Source organism: Halictus rubicundus, chromosome 4 (assembly GCF_050948215.1).
Source record: "Halictus rubicundus isolate RS-2024b chromosome 4, iyHalRubi1_principal, whole genome shotgun sequence".
In the NCBI taxonomy this organism is placed as follows: Eukaryota; Metazoa; Arthropoda; class Insecta; order Hymenoptera; family Halictidae; genus Halictus; species Halictus rubicundus.
In genome coordinates, this window is record NC_135152.1 from 20,380,296 (window position 1) to 20,395,601 (window position 15,306).

At 31.7% G+C, this 15,306-nt stretch overlaps 5 protein-coding genes across 15 annotated transcripts; 2 read left to right on the forward strand and 3 right to left on the reverse strand.

The window, feature by feature from the left end:
* The first annotated feature begins 110 nt into the window (after positions 1–110).
* On the forward strand, positions 111–3,347 carry LOC143353773 (putative peptidoglycan muropeptide transporter SLC46). Of its 7 annotated transcripts, none has more exons than XM_076787337.1 (9): positions 362–570; positions 634–733; positions 808–890; positions 966–1,103; positions 1,290–1,541; positions 1,626–1,975; positions 2,064–2,343; positions 2,422–2,604; positions 2,976–3,347. In XM_076787337.1, exons 4-9 carry the CDS (start codon positions 1,019–1,021, stop codon positions 3,203–3,205), a joined length of 1,380 nt encoding a protein of 459 aa, XP_076643452.1. In that variant the 5' UTR covers positions 362–570; positions 634–733; positions 808–890; positions 966–1,018; the 3' UTR covers positions 3,206–3,347. The 7 variants fall into 7 exon arrangements, with proteins under 7 accessions (XP_076643458.1, XP_076643455.1, XP_076643452.1 ...); XM_076787342.1 differs by having other exon boundaries at positions 808–885; XM_076787338.1 differs by having other exon boundaries at positions 659–733.
* Positions 3,259–4,503, reverse strand: Sptr (Sepiapterin reductase). The gene is made up of 3 exons (XM_076787353.1): positions 4,269–4,503; positions 3,761–4,080; positions 3,259–3,679 (listed from the first exon to the last, which is right to left on the reverse strand). Exons 1-3 carry the CDS (start codon positions 4,501–4,503, stop codon positions 3,437–3,439), a joined length of 798 nt encoding a protein of 265 aa, XP_076643468.1. The 3' UTR covers positions 3,259–3,436.
* Positions 4,504–4,517: 14 nt separating this feature from the next.
* Positions 4,518–5,378, reverse strand: LOC143353781 (uncharacterized). Of its 2 annotated transcripts, none has more exons than XM_076787355.1 (4): positions 5,354–5,378; positions 5,084–5,239; positions 4,765–4,943; positions 4,518–4,673 (listed from the first exon to the last, which is right to left on the reverse strand). In XM_076787355.1, the coding sequence occupies exons 1-4, from the start codon at positions 5,361–5,363 to the stop codon at positions 4,563–4,565; spliced, it is 456 nt and encodes a 151-aa protein (XP_076643470.1). In that variant the 5' UTR covers positions 5,364–5,378; the 3' UTR covers positions 4,518–4,562. The 2 variants fall into 2 exon arrangements, with proteins under 2 accessions (XP_076643470.1, XP_076643471.1); XM_076787356.1 differs by having other exon boundaries at positions 5,084–5,235; positions 5,310–5,354.
* A 336-nt stretch (positions 5,379–5,714) lies between these two features.
* LOC143353777 (ras-related C3 botulinum toxin substrate 1) lies at positions 5,715–9,931 on the reverse strand. Of its 4 annotated transcripts, none has more exons than XM_076787350.1 (4): positions 9,768–9,931; positions 9,359–9,685; positions 8,594–8,805; positions 5,715–8,460 (listed from the first exon to the last, which is right to left on the reverse strand). In XM_076787350.1, exons 2-4 carry the CDS (start codon positions 9,663–9,665, stop codon positions 8,161–8,163), a joined length of 819 nt encoding a protein of 272 aa, XP_076643465.1. In that variant the 5' UTR covers positions 9,666–9,685; positions 9,768–9,931; the 3' UTR covers positions 5,715–8,160. The 4 variants fall into 4 exon arrangements, with proteins under 4 accessions (XP_076643465.1, XP_076643467.1, XP_076643466.1 ...); XM_076787352.1 differs by having other exon boundaries at positions 9,359–9,563; positions 9,716–9,929; XM_076787351.1 differs by having other exon boundaries at positions 9,359–9,563; positions 9,710–9,929.
* A 1,522-nt stretch (positions 9,932–11,453) lies between these two features.
* Positions 11,454–13,355, forward strand: LOC143353800 (upstream stimulatory factor 1). The gene is made up of 4 exons (XM_076787402.1): positions 11,454–12,004; positions 12,277–12,655; positions 12,733–12,885; positions 12,990–13,355. Exons 1-4 carry the CDS (start codon positions 11,967–11,969, stop codon positions 13,194–13,196), a joined length of 777 nt encoding a protein of 258 aa, XP_076643517.1. The 5' UTR covers positions 11,454–11,966; the 3' UTR covers positions 13,197–13,355.
* Positions 13,356–15,306: the final 1,951 nt, after the last annotated feature.

Here is a 15,306-nt window from a genome sequence, read left to right on the forward strand (position 1 = left end):
CTCCACATGACCCATAATTACGGTTAAGCACATGGTACGTCTATGAACTGATAATCACCTCTGTATATGTCGGTATGGATAACCCTTGTTGAAGCAGAAGCTTTATTCAAATACGGATCACAATTTTTTGACTTTTCAGGTTGTGACGAATTGACATTGTTTCAAATATACTTCAGATTCGACGTAACATTTCTGGACGAATTGAATCACTTTGTTAGAATAAAACTACTTCGTACTTGTTGTATATTTTTATAAAAACGATGCACTTTGTGCATTTAAATGTACGTGTGCATACTTATGACGACATGACGACTGGCGCGTCACCACAGAAGACTGCTTCAGAGAAGAATACACATATATGTACCTCTATTTATACGTAATTTGCGTATATGTACTTATAATAAGAGATTATATACATGATACATAGCTATGTATAAGAAAATTTGTGTCGCTGTGACCAGCTGTGACCACCATCAGCTGTTCACTTAAAACGATTACGATAAATTTTTTTAAATTTTATTTTTTGGTTTCATGTCGCATCAACTGCTTGTTTATTAATGACATCATAATGTAAGCAAGAATAGATTACATTGTTTGATTTATCAGTTTGGTTTCCTTAATAAATTCAAGTAGGTCTTGTATTTTCTTATCTTTCAAGTTATCCTTATGGTGGTTAGTTTTCACGAAAAGCCGAACCAATGTGACGAAAATGTGATCTATGAAAATGTATCAGGCATGTAAAATATATTTTGACGGTAACAGAAAGGATAATAATGATAATGATACAGAGTTATCTGTTACTTATAGTGAATGACGTTGCATGCTGAAATACACAAAGAACCAAACAATGACAGTCAATCAGACGTGACGGTTCTGTCAAAAATTGTAATGTACAGATTGAATTTAATATTGTTATATTATATGTACATATTGTTTTAAATATTTAAAAAGTCTTTTGTTTATAGTGTAACATTTACATGGTGCTAGTTTTATACTTTTTTTTAAAAAGAGTTACAAAATGGATCAAACAATCAAAGGATGGAGACGTTATGTACTTGTACAACCACCTCTGATGATATTAATATTTGCTCAAGCAATAACAAGTAATTGACAACAAATCTTTTGTCATATATATATATATATATATTAATTATGGTAAACATTGTACTTAAAGTGTAGAATCAATGGAGTAATATTAAAAAATACTGTCAAATATGAAATAAGTTTGTTTATTACTAAAGTTACATTAATTATATAATATTAAAGTCAAATGTGTGATTTAATTTCAGGTAATATTTTAACAGATTTGATAATGTATCGCGTTTGTAGTATAACATTAGAAATAAACAAATCAGAATGCTTGCTTTTACATGAGAACAATGGTTCTGCGATTATATACGGAAAAGTACAACCCATAGCAAGTGAAATTTTGATGGTTAAAACGTTTATTGAATGTATTTTTCCTACATTCTTATCCTTATTTTTGGGACCATGGAGTGATAAATATGGAAGGAAACCTATACTAATATTCGGATATGTTGGTTGGTATTGTATCTTTAAAAAGTTACTACTTGTTTGATGAACATTGTATTTGTAATTATTTTTATTGTATCTCTATGTCATAGGTTTAACACTGACACATTTCATTTTCTCCTTCATGACTATTTGGGATATCAGTCCATGGTTTTTATTAATTGCACATATTCCATATGCGTGTCTTGGAGGATTTTGCATAATTTTGTTGGGTACTATTTGCTATATCTCCGACATATCAAATAAGAAAGATAGGGCATGGCAATTAGCTTGGATGGAAACTTCAATATTTATTGGCATTATAACTGGTTTATTAGTGGGTCCCATTGTCTTTCGAGCATATGGATATACAAGTGTATTTTGGTCTGCTACCGTATGTTGCATTATAGCAGGACTCTACATTTGTTTCTTAGTTCCTGAGACAATATCTAATAGCAATACAGTATGTGCTTATTAATTTTCATTGTTATAATTTTAAAACATAGATGAGCTAATATTTTCTTTTTAATAATCTCTTTTTACTTTTTCAGACATCTTTCAGTAGTTTGTTTGATATAGAATTAGTCAAGGAACTTATTAGTACGTGTACCAAGAAACGAGATGGTTTTAATCGGTACATAGTTTGGTGCTGTATGATTGTTATTATTCTGTTAGTAATCACTTTCCAAGGAGAAATGACTATTGGATATCTATTTACAAGTGCCAGGCTACACTGGGATGTAGATACATATTCTAATTACGTAGCAATAAAATTATTTCTTATAACTTTTGGAATAATATTTGGAGTAAACGTTCTGACAACATATGCAGGTTCAGTGATGAATAGATATTTCAACAAATAAGTATGGCATAATAAGTAAAATCATGAAAATAAAATTATTATTTTAGGATTTTCTGAAGAGGCGGCGGCCATATTGTCAGTATTTTCAAGTTTATCTTCATCAATGGTTCAAAGTTTTGCATGGAAATCGTGGCATATGTATTTATCAGCAGGAACTAGTATATTCAGTGGTGTTGCTAGTCCAATGTTGCGTGCTATATTATCTAAATCTGTGCCTTCAAAGGATACCGGTAAAGATCATTACGTATCTTTTGAATTATATTCACATTGTTTACGAGTCACACTAAATGTTAGTTCACTTGACGTTATACCTAAAGGTCCATAGTTATTCCATATTTGTATTTTAGTATATATTCAACGGATTAGAAAAAATGCTACATTCAGCAAACTTCTTAAAGTAAGACTCTTATGAGTGAAGAGATTTTATAATTATTAAAAAAAATTCATGATCATTGAAAACTATGCACTGAAAGGTTTGTGAAGAGCGCAATGCGTTTTGTGTGCAATTTTTAGACGAATAATAGTCATATTACTTATAGTATCACTAGTTCCATTTATAATTGTATAATACTGAATTACTAATGTTGGTATATTTCTGCAGGGAAAGTATTTTCATTGACAGTATCTATAGAAACATTAACACCAGCTGCAGCAGCTGCATTGTATGGGATGATTTATTCACATTATATGCCACCTATTTATCCTTTACCAGTTTTTCTGGTATCTGTAGGAATTTGTGCTATTACGATACTTTTACTTATAAACATACAAATCCAAAATCGAAAGGTCAACTGTGCAGTATATGAACCTTTGACACAAGATAGTGAATAATCATGGGTTCTTATCAATACTTACAAAAATACAACTAAACGAACGCACAGATGTAATTGAAAATGAGTATTTAATTGCGTATATTTCGTACAGTTTTATAATGCCATATTAACATGAACAAATAAAGTATAAAACTTTAACCAACACTTCTAACTAATTCAATAAAAATATCATTTATATTGATATCTTAGTTAGTGAGAACCGGAATGTAAATAATTTGGAACAATATATTCACAATTCGTCGTAATAGTCAACATGATCACCCGATTTATACTTATGATCTTTAAGAACATTTAACAGTCGATTAACAGTTTGCTCACATGTTAACACTGTTCTCTTCTTTAACATATCATTAAATGAGGTTTTAGTTTCCGGATCACCATGTTCATTACATACTTCGTGTAACATATCGGTTTCAACCGGTCCTGGCGAGTAATTTAATACATTCACTTCAGGGTATTCTAGGGCAAACACCTACACAATACCAAAATAAAAAAGTAAATAACTATGACGTAAATAATGAGTAACCAATATATACATATACAAACTTATTACCTTGAAAAACATTTCCCTCGCTGCTTTGCCAGAACAATAATATGCTGTAGATTTTAATGGTTGAATACCAAGTAATGAGGTAATATTTATAACTGTCTTGTTAGCATTTGTGAGCTCAGTAAATATTTTCATTACAACACCATTTAGTATAGCAGGAATAAAGACATTCAAATCATAATAACTACGCCATACAGTTATATTAGTCATATCAGTTGTAAGTTTAGAAAGATCTCCCATTGTACCAACATTGTGTACTACGACCATTCGATCAAAATCACTTGGTAGTTTGTTCTTCTGAGATAGAGACTGCATTATAATATCTAAAACATATGTGACTCAATATTATTATTTGGAAAAGATAGACTGTGAGAAAAAGTACCAATATATTTTGTTTACATTTTTACATGCAATGAAGATTGTTCTAGATCATTAGAGGTGTGCGAGAACCCGAAAGTGCAGGGTCGAATCGCACATTGTGTATGTGCATATGTATGTTTTTAATATTTACCATGTAATTCATCGTTTGTTGCTTTGCTTAAATCAACGCTAAAAGTGTCAACAGTTACATTAGAAGAAATATTATTAGCAGTTTCTTTTAAAGCATTCAAGTTTGTTGCCAGTAAAAGAACATGTGAACCCTTTTCTAATGCAGAACCAAACGATATTGCAATTTGTTTTCCAATCCCACGACTTGCACCAGTTATCAGCAGAAATACTTTTCCTGACAATGCTGTTACTGCCATATTTTCTTAAAAGAAATAGATAATAATAGACTCTAATTATTCAATCTATGAATTCAATTTTACTTATTTGTAAAGGACTTTTCTATAATTTCTTTCTCTTGTTCAGTTTCAAGAATTATTTGAAGAATGTCTGCCTTTAGGAGATGAATAGATTCACTGGCAGTTAAAGCCTAAAAAGATAATATATTGATAATGAACATAATTTACACAAAGTATTTCCATTTTAAAATAATTGTATCTTATTGGTGTTACTATAATTACTTGTAAATGGGGTGCTATGTGTCGTATCAAAGGATTTGCAGCTAATTCTGTTTCCTCTTCCAATTCAAGCTTATTACCAGAAGTTATTAATCTAGCTATACAATCCTCTTTCGCTTCTACTAAAGATGATATTAGATCCTTTTTGGATGTTCCTTTCTGTAGATTATTGAGTCTGTTATCTGCAACATTTTACAATAGTATTATATAGTTTCGTAAAAAAGCATAAAAGAAATGTTGAATTCAAATGGGTTTTGGAAACGTGAAGGATACCATATGGCATTAGCGTATGTAATTTTTTCGAAAATAAGCAAATACTTACAAAGTTTCTTTAAATACTCTTCCGAATCGGCAAGCTTCAAGTGCTCCGATTGATACTCTACAAAAGAATCTTCAAAATTATCGACACATTTATTGTCACTAATCTCTGGAGCACCTATCCCACACCATGGATCAGCGATGTCTGTCTTCATGCTTTCTATAATTACAATTTTTTTCTGATGATACTTTCAAGGCTTATCTATCGTAATGCGTAAGTACGCAATCACCGCTAGAAATTACCACAATAAATGAAGGTTATTTAGTAGCTTGCCTAGCAACATTAGAGAGGATACAAGAATGTCCACGCCCGGGGTATTTGTGCCTCCTATATAGTGCTGTCTCCACACTAACTTTTAGCCCGGATCAGATCCCACACCCACGGTAGAACGGAACGTTTAGCCCGGATCAGATCCAACCTCATGTTTAGCCTGGATCAGAACCCACACCCACGGCAGAGAGGTGATTGGTCTACTCGAGTCGATTCCCCTGATCTGACGGTTCTGCCTCAGTTAGAGTGCTTTGCATTTATATCCAAGTTATAAATTACTGAAATTACTTTATGATGTGCACAATGATACAACTTGTATGTATATAAGTGATTAGCACATAATGAGACAATAAATTATCAACAGTGAAATGAAACTCTCTTTATGAATAATTTATTATGAACATACAAATTCTCGTACTTTACACATTGGAAGTACAATTGACACTAATTTATATGGTTAGAAAGCATAGAGTGATATAGAAAAATGTTTACAAAAATATTGTTCACTTTATTACATGGTGTAAGCAGTTGTCAATACCATTTAGTACAACATTGAGACACCTTTTCAGTTTAAAATGTTTTGATCTACGTACGCATAACATATCTGCTGCCTTTCAATTTAAATACTACATCTGTATGATAGTTATAGTATATCATATATTTGTATATACAATGAATGTTATTATTAGTTCAGTGCAAAATCCTATTACATATTAGAAATGACAATATTGTCGAAGTAATATCAATGAATAGCGTCTGCTTCATTATCTAATAAATAAGATCAAAAATATTTATTTGCTCAAATGTGTAACGATAGCTTTACAAATCGTATGAAGTGTTTAGTTATGATAAAATCCCAATATAGTGATTTTTATATCTGTAGAACCAATATATATGATACAAAAAATATTATTTTTAAGATGTTTGATGCATTTCAAAAGTATGAACTTATTATACTTTACTGTGTAACAAATGCACCTAAATAGACCTTGTACATACCTTTCAGTATCAAAAGCATATTTAACAAAAATATGATTATCATATTTTAAATACAAATATGCATTATGCTTGTATATCTTAGGTTTTTTATTCAAAGCGTATACTCAGTTTATAACATTAATATCAAAGGTCCAGGAACATTGGTTCTACTAATTTATCAAAATTTCTAATCTAATAGATTAAAACAACCAATCTCATGTATTATAAAATTATACACAGTCTGCATATATAAATATACCTAGTACAATATATATTTAAAAAAATATAAATTACTTTATTACATATATAATCCAATCGAAAATTTCTGTAAAGTGAAAGGTCATGAGCAAAAAATCGTTTCATCTTAAATAGGTCAAATGCATTGAGCTTGAAAAAGATAAAAAGTACAGTGCAAATAAATATGTGTATTTTCTTTCATGAAATTGTAAAAGTACACTCGATAAAAATATTAAAAATGTTTTATGATTTGTTCAGCCTATTTCTCAGAATTGATTTTCAATATTTCCAAAGATGTAAGTAGACATAATCTAGTGTTGTTCCAGAACACTCATGATTATTGCTTCTAGTTCGTAAGTCTTAAATATTATTAGTTCTTTCATTTTTAGTGTTCTATTTTAATCTTTAAAAAGCACTTGGTAAGAAAGTGTAAATGATATTACATTTATACAACAGAAATCTATTTAAATTGTAATTTAACTAATTTATGATACAAGTTGACCTTTAACATTGTGTTAAATTGGAAGCAAATTTAAGACTTACTAACAGTCTTATGTTTTCTTATATTTTATATACAAAAATGATAGAACTTGAAAAAATTTCAATTTCATAATCACAGCGTTCACTAATATTTTTAACAGTTTAATACCTCGTGAAATTTTCTTTTTTTTTATAGCTATGTCCCATATTTAGATATTGTATACTAGCAAATAGATAAAGTATTCATTACCTACTTCCTTTACTATTAGTCATTAGATATTTAATTTGATTCATATGCATAGCAACAATGTAGCAATGTAATTTTTATGCAATGTATATTGAACTCCTTTGCATTCTGTTCTTTTAAATAGGAAAATTATTTACATTTAATTTTTTTTCACTCCAGATATTATACTTCAGGCTATTAAATATTTTATGAATAATAAATAACATGTGTTTTGATTGTTATAGGCGATTAAAAGACAGAATGCAAAGTTATCATTTTGAAATTCATATCTGTTACATCAGTCATCCTTATCTGATATAAATTTTACAACATGGGAAGAATTCCAGAATTAAGTATTATTAATGTGATGTAATAATAGTAATAATAATGCAATAATGATATACTCATTCGAATTCTAGAACTAATGATCCTATATATAAAGAAAAAATCACAACCGGCAAGTAGCCAATTACATACTAGTAACAAAAATATGATTAGTATTGTAATAAATTATGCCACGTTTGGCTTCAGGAATTTTATGAGCGGCATACAATGTAGCTATCAGAACCTAAAACTCCCTAAATCTCTAGAGAAAATACGTTCGTTATAGTGTCATAGTATTGTCATCATAAAGAATAAAGTTTGCTTTGATCAATCTATTACATTATTTTTTAATTATAAAAATAAGATTAATGGAGGTATTTGGTAATGTAACGAATAAAGTAATTATAACAATACAAATACCTTCCTCTCAAGTAAAAGAATTCTCAAAAAAGAAAAGTATTAATCTATGAAATATTAATAAGGATTAAGGATCAAGAAATCCTGATAACAAAGTAGCCGTATTTGATCACAGAGGATATTCTAGAGAGTCTAATAATTATAATATTTATGCACCACTTGAAGGCCTTTCCCAACAACATAACCACCTACGCCACAATGGTAAGGGTTTCCTACGCCTAAATAATAAATTTGCACCACCTCTTCGGGTATTAAGAGCACTAACAATTGCCTGATCAAATGCTTCTTTAAGATCGTGTTGAGTTAATGCAGATGTCTCTACGTAACTTACAGCACCCACTCTTTGAGCCAATTGATGTCCTTGAGTAGTTGTAATTGGTGTTTGGCCATATCTTGCTAATTGTAATTTATGGTGCACATGTGACCTTAAATCACTCTTTGTGCCTACCTGAAATCATTGTTGAAGTCATTTACTTTATAACTGTATTATAAATTTACATATAACCGAGACAATTAATTGCTATGTGATTGCCTAGAAATTTTATGACACTTATTCAAATTATATATTGCAGTATTATTACCAAAATAATAGGTGCATTTGGGCAATATTTCCTTATTTCATTTATCCATCGAGAAGCTACACTATGATAAGAAGATGGGCATACTACACTGAAGCAGACTAGGAACACATCTGTTTCTGGATAACACAATGATCTTAAAGGATCAAAGTCATCTTGTCCTGCTGTGTCACATAATTGGACGTTTAATGGTTGACCATCAACATTGACTACCACTGAAAACACAGAAAGATTATTATTTCAAGTTTTTTTTTTTATATAAATCTTTTAATAAAAACAAAATAATTATGAACATAGAATTTGTAAAAATTTAGATTATCAAAACCATTGTGGAGAACCATCTAGAGATTATTATAGGCTTGTAGGTTTATTTTGCAATAAATAACCAAGATAAGATTATACAAAGAACAAGAAAAAACTAGTGCTCATGCATAGAATATCACTTTGCATTTTCACAACAAACATTTTAATAATACCACAATAATTAAATATTGTATAAAAATTAATTTTTATCCATTGCCATGAATATTTAAATAAATTTTGTTGTCAAATGGAAGCTGTAGTATTACATTTTACGACATTGCAAAAAAATTTGCCAATACGATGAGAGAATGGATAATGTGAAGAACAAATTATTCATGAAAACATCGAAAAAGCCTATTACGTTAAATTTATAAGTCACCGTACTATTTAATGATCGCTGTTCGCAATAAAAGTTGATATTGTTATAGATGTAAAACTTACCATACAATGGAATAATCAACTAACCATTATAATTATCGAAAGCAGTGGGCACGTATTCTCCAGGAAACCCGTTCGTCGAATAAGAAACAACGAGGCTGGTCTTTCCAACGGCACCATCACCTACTAAAACAACTTTGATTCTCCTATCAAGTGGTGTAGCACTGTGGTCCGTGCTACTGCCGTTTGAATTTTGATTCTGTGCAGTGTATGTCGTTCGTTTCGCCTGCATCTGCATTGTTTGTCTACTTTTTAGCAAGGGCTTAGTCCAATTCGTATGGGACGACGGCGGCATTATTTCGTCTTTTATTTTACCACAGTCACGAGCTTTCATACGTATGTATGTACTATACACTAAATAATATCGCAGGTTATAACCTCTACCTGTCCAACGATGGAGAACGATGCAATTAATTGCATCTACCGCGACATGTACCTCCACGGAATCCTCATATTTACCGTCCCTCTTGCTGACACTTGTGGCTCACGCGATCGCGGATCGAGTTTTCGACACGATGCTTTCAATACGCCCTGTCAGGTACTGTGTGCATCGCTCGAAAACAATGGGGGAACCTACACCGTACAGGAAAGATGAAAAAAGAGAAAAAAAGAAATTGATCCACCTGCCGCGACGCGGAGCCACCTGTTATTACGCTTTTCTTGCGGCGGTCGCAACCGGTGGCACAGGTACCACGCGCTCCTATTAAATTGGCTCAACCTTGATTTCTTTGTCCCTGTGTTTTAGGAAAATGTCATGCCACTCGATAGGTTACGATCTTTATAACTGGTTAATGAAAATACCACCGGTGTTATATATATATATATATACATGCATATGCATTTATCGTTTCCTTTTTAATGCGATTAAATACAAGCAAGTCACCACCTGCTAGAACAGGTAGACCTGCTACAGCTGCAAGAAAAAAGTGACATTAGGATGGCTTTTTGCCAGACACGTGTTGTAGAAGACGCATATACACACACGGATATACCAGCACATCTGTCATAATGGCAGTATTTTAAAAATAAATATTCAAAGATTTAGAAATTCAAATTACTTCATAGATTTTATTTAGAGTATAGGAAATATGTTTATGTATCACACGTTTAGAAACATTTGATAAACTAGTATACAGAATATTTTAATCCATGTTCTGCTAATGTGTATGAACATGAATATGAATTATTTTATATTTGAGAATATTTAGAATATTATGGAACATAGAATAGAATAGAATACTTTATTCCCGATTGCCTTCCGGTTTTGCGGTGACTTCCGGACACATTATTGGTTACAAATCTAATGCTTGCCTATACAGTATAAAGGTAAAAAATAAACAATAAATAGAAACAAACAGTAAAATCAACAAAAAACTAAGGTTCAATATTATGTCATATATTCGAACTGCATCGAGTGAAGACAGGACAAGAAAATTATATTTTTGAAAAAGTAAATGATTCCCAACTCCATTATACAGAAGCGTATCTGTCTCGTCTGTGTTTTTACCATCCGATACTACCTCACACACAGACTTCAACCACCAACAAGATTGGGGTATAACAATTAGAATAAGTTCATTTTTAAGCTCTTGAAATTTAATCTCTTCGGAGCTTCAGCCAGAGAGGAAATGAGAGTGCTCACGCCCGGGATTTTAGTGTCCAAGGTATAGTGCTGCCCCCTAGTCTAATTTTTAGCCTAGACCAGAACCTGCATCAGCTTTTTAGCCTGGACCAGAACCTGCATCATCTTTTTAGCCTGTATTAGAACCTGCATCGTCTTTTAGGCTGGATCAGAGCCTACATAGAAGAGCCTCTTTTAACATAGAAGTAGCATCCACTCTGGCATTATTTGGAATCCGCTGCTAATGATGCAGGTAAGATGATGCAGGTTCTGGTCCAGGCTAAAAATCAGACTAGGGGGCAGCACTATACCATAGCACTCTCATGTCCTCTGTTACTACTTCAGCGAATAGTTCCTCAGCTAGCCGCCGTCCATGAGAAAACGCTGCAATCAGTTGCAAAATATCGAGTCGGTCAGACTGAGTCAGACCCGGGACACGGAAGATTATAAGGTGTTATGTCTATTCTAAGAATATTCTAAGAATAGTATTCTTATATCTCGTTTGTGTTACCACTAAAATGGCTGAAAGTCAGAAAAAGGTCGATTTTTCTTTCATCTAAGAAATCGATCCCCTAATGTCGACCTCACGTGTAACTTTCTGCTAAAATCAAGAGCACCTCTTGTCAGAACTCGATTCAACAGATTGTTTCACTTTTTTGTTCAATGATAACAATTAGTATATATGTAGATACTAAATTCACTCTAATTTCAATTTTTTAATTACCATAATATATTCAGTTGAATTATTCTATTGTATTGTATGAATCTAAGTCATATACGACCATTTGGAAAGAAGTATTTAATTCGAAGTTGGTTTACTAATTCATAGTATGTATTTAAAGTATACTATTCTACAACATTCGGTCGATACACTTCCGCATGCCTATGACGTACCACGTATACAGAAGAAGTTTATGCATACGTATGGAAATGCAATGTGATTGAATGTGATGCATCTTTTTGTACCAGAAACGAAGAAGCACTGAACAAAAAGAGTTGAATTCATCAATTAAAATGGAAGTTTTAAACAATTTCGATCGCATCGATGACAGGTATTTGTTACATAATCTTTGTCAATTTTAGTAAACGAATAGTTTTATGTGCATATAGTGATATAGAAGAGCGAATAATAATAATAATAGCAATCGTAGTATTGCATAGATTATATCTTTAGATAACTTTGATGGCTACATTATAAATAAGAATTGTTTTACAAGTGATAATTCAACACCCGAGCCTTCAGAAGAAAAATCATATCCTACTTCTGAGGTTAACAGAACAAAAACATTTTTCTAACGTTAGTATTGTGATTGTTATTTTGTAGCGTGGATGAAAATACAATTAGCAACGATAATGTTGGGGTCGTTCTAGAGGAAGCAGAAATAGTAGATTGCGACACAGAAATAGATGCTGTCACAGATGAAGATAATATAAGGTATCAAATATGTCAAGTAAATAGGAATGATAATGGAGTTGCGTATAGAGTAGTACAAGTTGAAGATAGTCAACCAAATAATGAGGAAGTGTCAATAGCTGAACCTTTAAATAATACTGTGCAAGTTTTAACATCGCCTATAAACGGTCAGTTATATGTACTGAGTAATAGCAATGAAGTAATCACTGGAGATTCTCCAAGAACAGTTGCACCACGTGTGAAGCTTCAAATAGATAATCCACAAAACATTCTTACCACTATCAAAAAGGTATTAGTTTTGTTGTCCATAAAAGCACAGTAATTATTTAATAATAATAAAAATGATCAATAAATAATCTATTGCAGAGGGACGAAAGGAGAAGGGTAACTCACAACGAAGTTGAAAGACGACGCAGAGATAAAATTACTAATTGGATCACAAAGTTGGGTAAACTTTTACCTGATTACGAACAGAGCACAATAGGAGAAGGAGATGTAAAGACAAACTTTGAATTACAGGTAATGTACTTTATAATGTTACAATATGCTGTCTATTAACTATTCCACGTGATGAAATGCAATTATATTATCTATCAACTGTTTCAATGTTATTTCAATGATAGAGCAAAGGAGGAATATTGGAGAGAGCATGTGAATACATCACAGAGTTGCGGGATGTACAAGAAAATCTCCAGCAAAGTTTAGATGAAAATGCACAGCTGCTGGAAGAAGCTAAGACATTGAGGCAAGTTGTGTCTCAATTAAGGAAAGAGAATTCTGAATTGAAGATTCAAATATCAAAAACTCCGACTTATATACTTGGTACTTAATCGATATAATATCTACACACAAAAATCAGAAATAGATTCATCAAGCTTATTCGAATTCATTTTCTCTTTATACGTTGCGTGGTTTTAATTGTACATGTATGAAGTTTAATATGTGGAAAATGTGCGATAAAATGCAATAAAATAATTATATGTAATAATTATAAAATGTTTATTTACATATATTTAACTGAGTATATATTTATATTATGAAAACAATTTTAAACATATCGAGTAATTTCAACTGTACATATCATAAACAATAAGTATTTATAACGTGAACAATCGAGCAAAGGGACCAATTTATTATTAAATCATTAAATTAGATATACAAATATACAAAACATCGCGCTATATAATTAATAGTTAATCATTATCCAAAAGTTATATGTTATTTAACTTTAAAGTCACTTATTGCCTACATTGTTTTCGCTAATAAAGAGGTCTACAATATTTACACTTACAAGTTACAATACCACCTAGCTATTTACACAAAACAAAACGATACATTATTGTATCAGTTGTTTCCAACGTATTGTTGCAGAACGCATGTGCATATTAATGATGCACATGTCACGTTAATTATCAATATGCACACACACAGTAACCAATATCAAATACAAGGGAAAGTGTATGTGTTTACATATATATTTAACAGCTTAAACTGTTATTACTGTAACGCCTAGTAATATTATTGCTTCGAAGCACATCATTTTGCCGTTTGTGCAGGATTTGTGTCAACGTACCCAGAGTAATAGAACAAATCACTTGATCGGTAATTACAAAGACAATAAATATTAAACTATAAATTTTATATTTGTCAACATCATCTGGATCTTCGTCGAGATATGTAAAGTGTAGCTAATACAAGCAACGGACATTGTTCAGACCTCTTGTTAACCGGATCTCCCGTCGGCATTTGTACTACTACTCTGGTAATTCACAGAAATTTTATTTTTTGACTCGTAAAGGTGAAGTTCATACTAATGAAGTATTCTGAGTTGGATACTATGCAGTATTATCGTTTCAGCATTTATAGTTAATGTGAGAGACATCCTATTCTTATGTTTAGTTACATTGGCCATTAAAATTGTTCTTACATAACAATGCGTACAGAGAAGAGTCGCATTGAAACAAATAAATTTGTCCTATAAAAATAACTCTTGAGTGAGTTAAATTCAGCAACAAATGTTTTGCTTCTAGTCTAAACATCAACGGTTAGTGTTCTCTGTACAGTCGAGTAGGAATCTTGCTCCTTCATTTCATCATCATATTGTCCTCGTCGTATAGTAAATATAATGCCAGAAAATAAGCAAAAATATATTTCTGTGAATTGTCATTCCCTTCGTAAACATCTTTTCTTCTTCTTCTTTTTTTCAACGACTTCCATTAACTTGCGCGCATGTTCGAAGACAGAGAAACATGAAAAATCCACGGACACAAAATAACGCCTTAATCTCGTTTTCCCGTTCTTTGTCAACGTATACTCGAGGTTTGTGTTTGTGCATATAAAATGACGAGAAACTATACGAATTGAACGAAGACGCACGTAGTAAACATATTGGCAGTGTTGAAAACTTTCACGATCGGTGCATCAATATTTTCTCTTTAAATTGTTAATTGAATCATCTGCGATGACGAATTGCACAGACAAACGTTCACAAGTTGTCACCTTTTAAATTTAAATTTTACAAAACACAGAGATTTTTGCTGGTTGACTGGCTCCTCGGCACGATATTCTCGTAGCGTTTTCTTCTGTACAAGAGTAGAAAAACTTGAAAGATATTCTTTTGGGAGTTCACTTTTAGAAACTGCTTCAGCCGCAGTAGAAAAAAGAGGCTTGATATGCGAGTATTTACATATTTAGTAGTACCTGTATCTTTAATACTGTCTCTCTCTGTTACGACGTAGAAATATAATTTTCTCCGTCCCAAGTTAGCAAATTTAAAATCTTCGTACAAACTACCTTGAGTATTTTACGATTACTGCTTTAGTTGAGATAACAGACAAACCCTTAGGCAGTAAAAGGACTATATCATGTGATTTTGCTTGAGATTCGTTTCTACAAGTATCTGCTGCGGATACATTTCCCGTCACTGAGAGAAAAATCTTC

What these genes read in the sequence shown, in the direction of transcription:
- LOC143353773 (XM_076787343.1), top strand. Translation starts at nt 1,019, where the DNA reads ATGGATCAAACAATCAAAGGATGGAGACGTTATGTACTTGTACAACCA. An exon ending in CAATATCTAATAGCAATACA is followed by an intron (nt 1,976 to 2,063) that starts GTATGTGCTTAT and finishes TTACTTTTTCAG; the next exon opens with ACATCTTTCAGTAGTTTGTT. An exon ending in TGTGCCTTCAAAGGATACCG is followed by an intron (nt 2,605 to 2,975) that starts GTAAAGATCATT and finishes ATATTTCTGCAG; the next exon opens with GGAAAGTATTTTCATTGACA.
- Sptr (XM_076787353.1), bottom strand. Translation starts at nt 4,503, where the DNA reads ATGGCAGTAACAGCATTGTCAGGAAAAGTATTTCTGCTGATAACTGGT. An exon ending in AACAAACGATGAATTACATG is followed by an intron (nt 4,081 to 4,268) that starts GTAAATATTAAA and finishes CATATGTTTTAG; the next exon opens with ATATTATAATGCAGTCTCTA. An exon ending in CGAGGGAAATGTTTTTCAAG is followed by an intron (nt 3,680 to 3,760) that starts GTAATAAGTTTG and finishes GGTATTGTGTAG; the next exon opens with GTGTTTGCCCTAGAATACCC.
- LOC143353781 (XM_076787355.1), bottom strand. An exon ending in AGAGTATTTAAAGAAACTTT is followed by an intron (nt 4,944 to 5,083) that starts GTAAGTATTTGC and finishes AAAATGTTGCAG; the next exon opens with ATAACAGACTCAATAATCTA. An exon ending in ACATAGCACCCCATTTACAA is followed by an intron (nt 4,674 to 4,764) that starts GTAATTATAGTA and finishes TTATCTTTTTAG; the next exon opens with GCTTTAACTGCCAGTGAATC.
- LOC143353777 (XM_076787350.1), bottom strand. Translation starts at nt 9,665, where the DNA reads ATGAAAGCTCGTGACTGTGGTAAAATAAAAGACGAAATAATGCCGCCG. An exon ending in TGCTTTCGATAATTATAATG is followed by an intron (nt 8,806 to 9,358) that starts GTTAGTTGATTA and finishes CTGTGTTTTCAG; the next exon opens with TGGTAGTCAATGTTGATGGT. An exon ending in CAAATGCACCTATTATTTTG is followed by an intron (nt 8,461 to 8,593) that starts GTAATAATACTG and finishes CAATGATTTCAG; the next exon opens with GTAGGCACAAAGAGTGATTT.
- LOC143353800 (XM_076787402.1), top strand. Translation starts at nt 11,967, where the DNA reads ATGGAAGTTTTAAACAATTTCGATCGCATCGATGACAG. An exon ending in TTCGATCGCATCGATGACAG is followed by an intron (nt 12,005 to 12,276) that starts GTATTTGTTACA and finishes GTTATTTTGTAG; the next exon opens with CGTGGATGAAAATACAATTA. An exon ending in AGACAAACTTTGAATTACAG is followed by an intron (nt 12,886 to 12,989) that starts GTAATGTACTTT and finishes TTTCAATGATAG; the next exon opens with AGCAAAGGAGGAATATTGGA.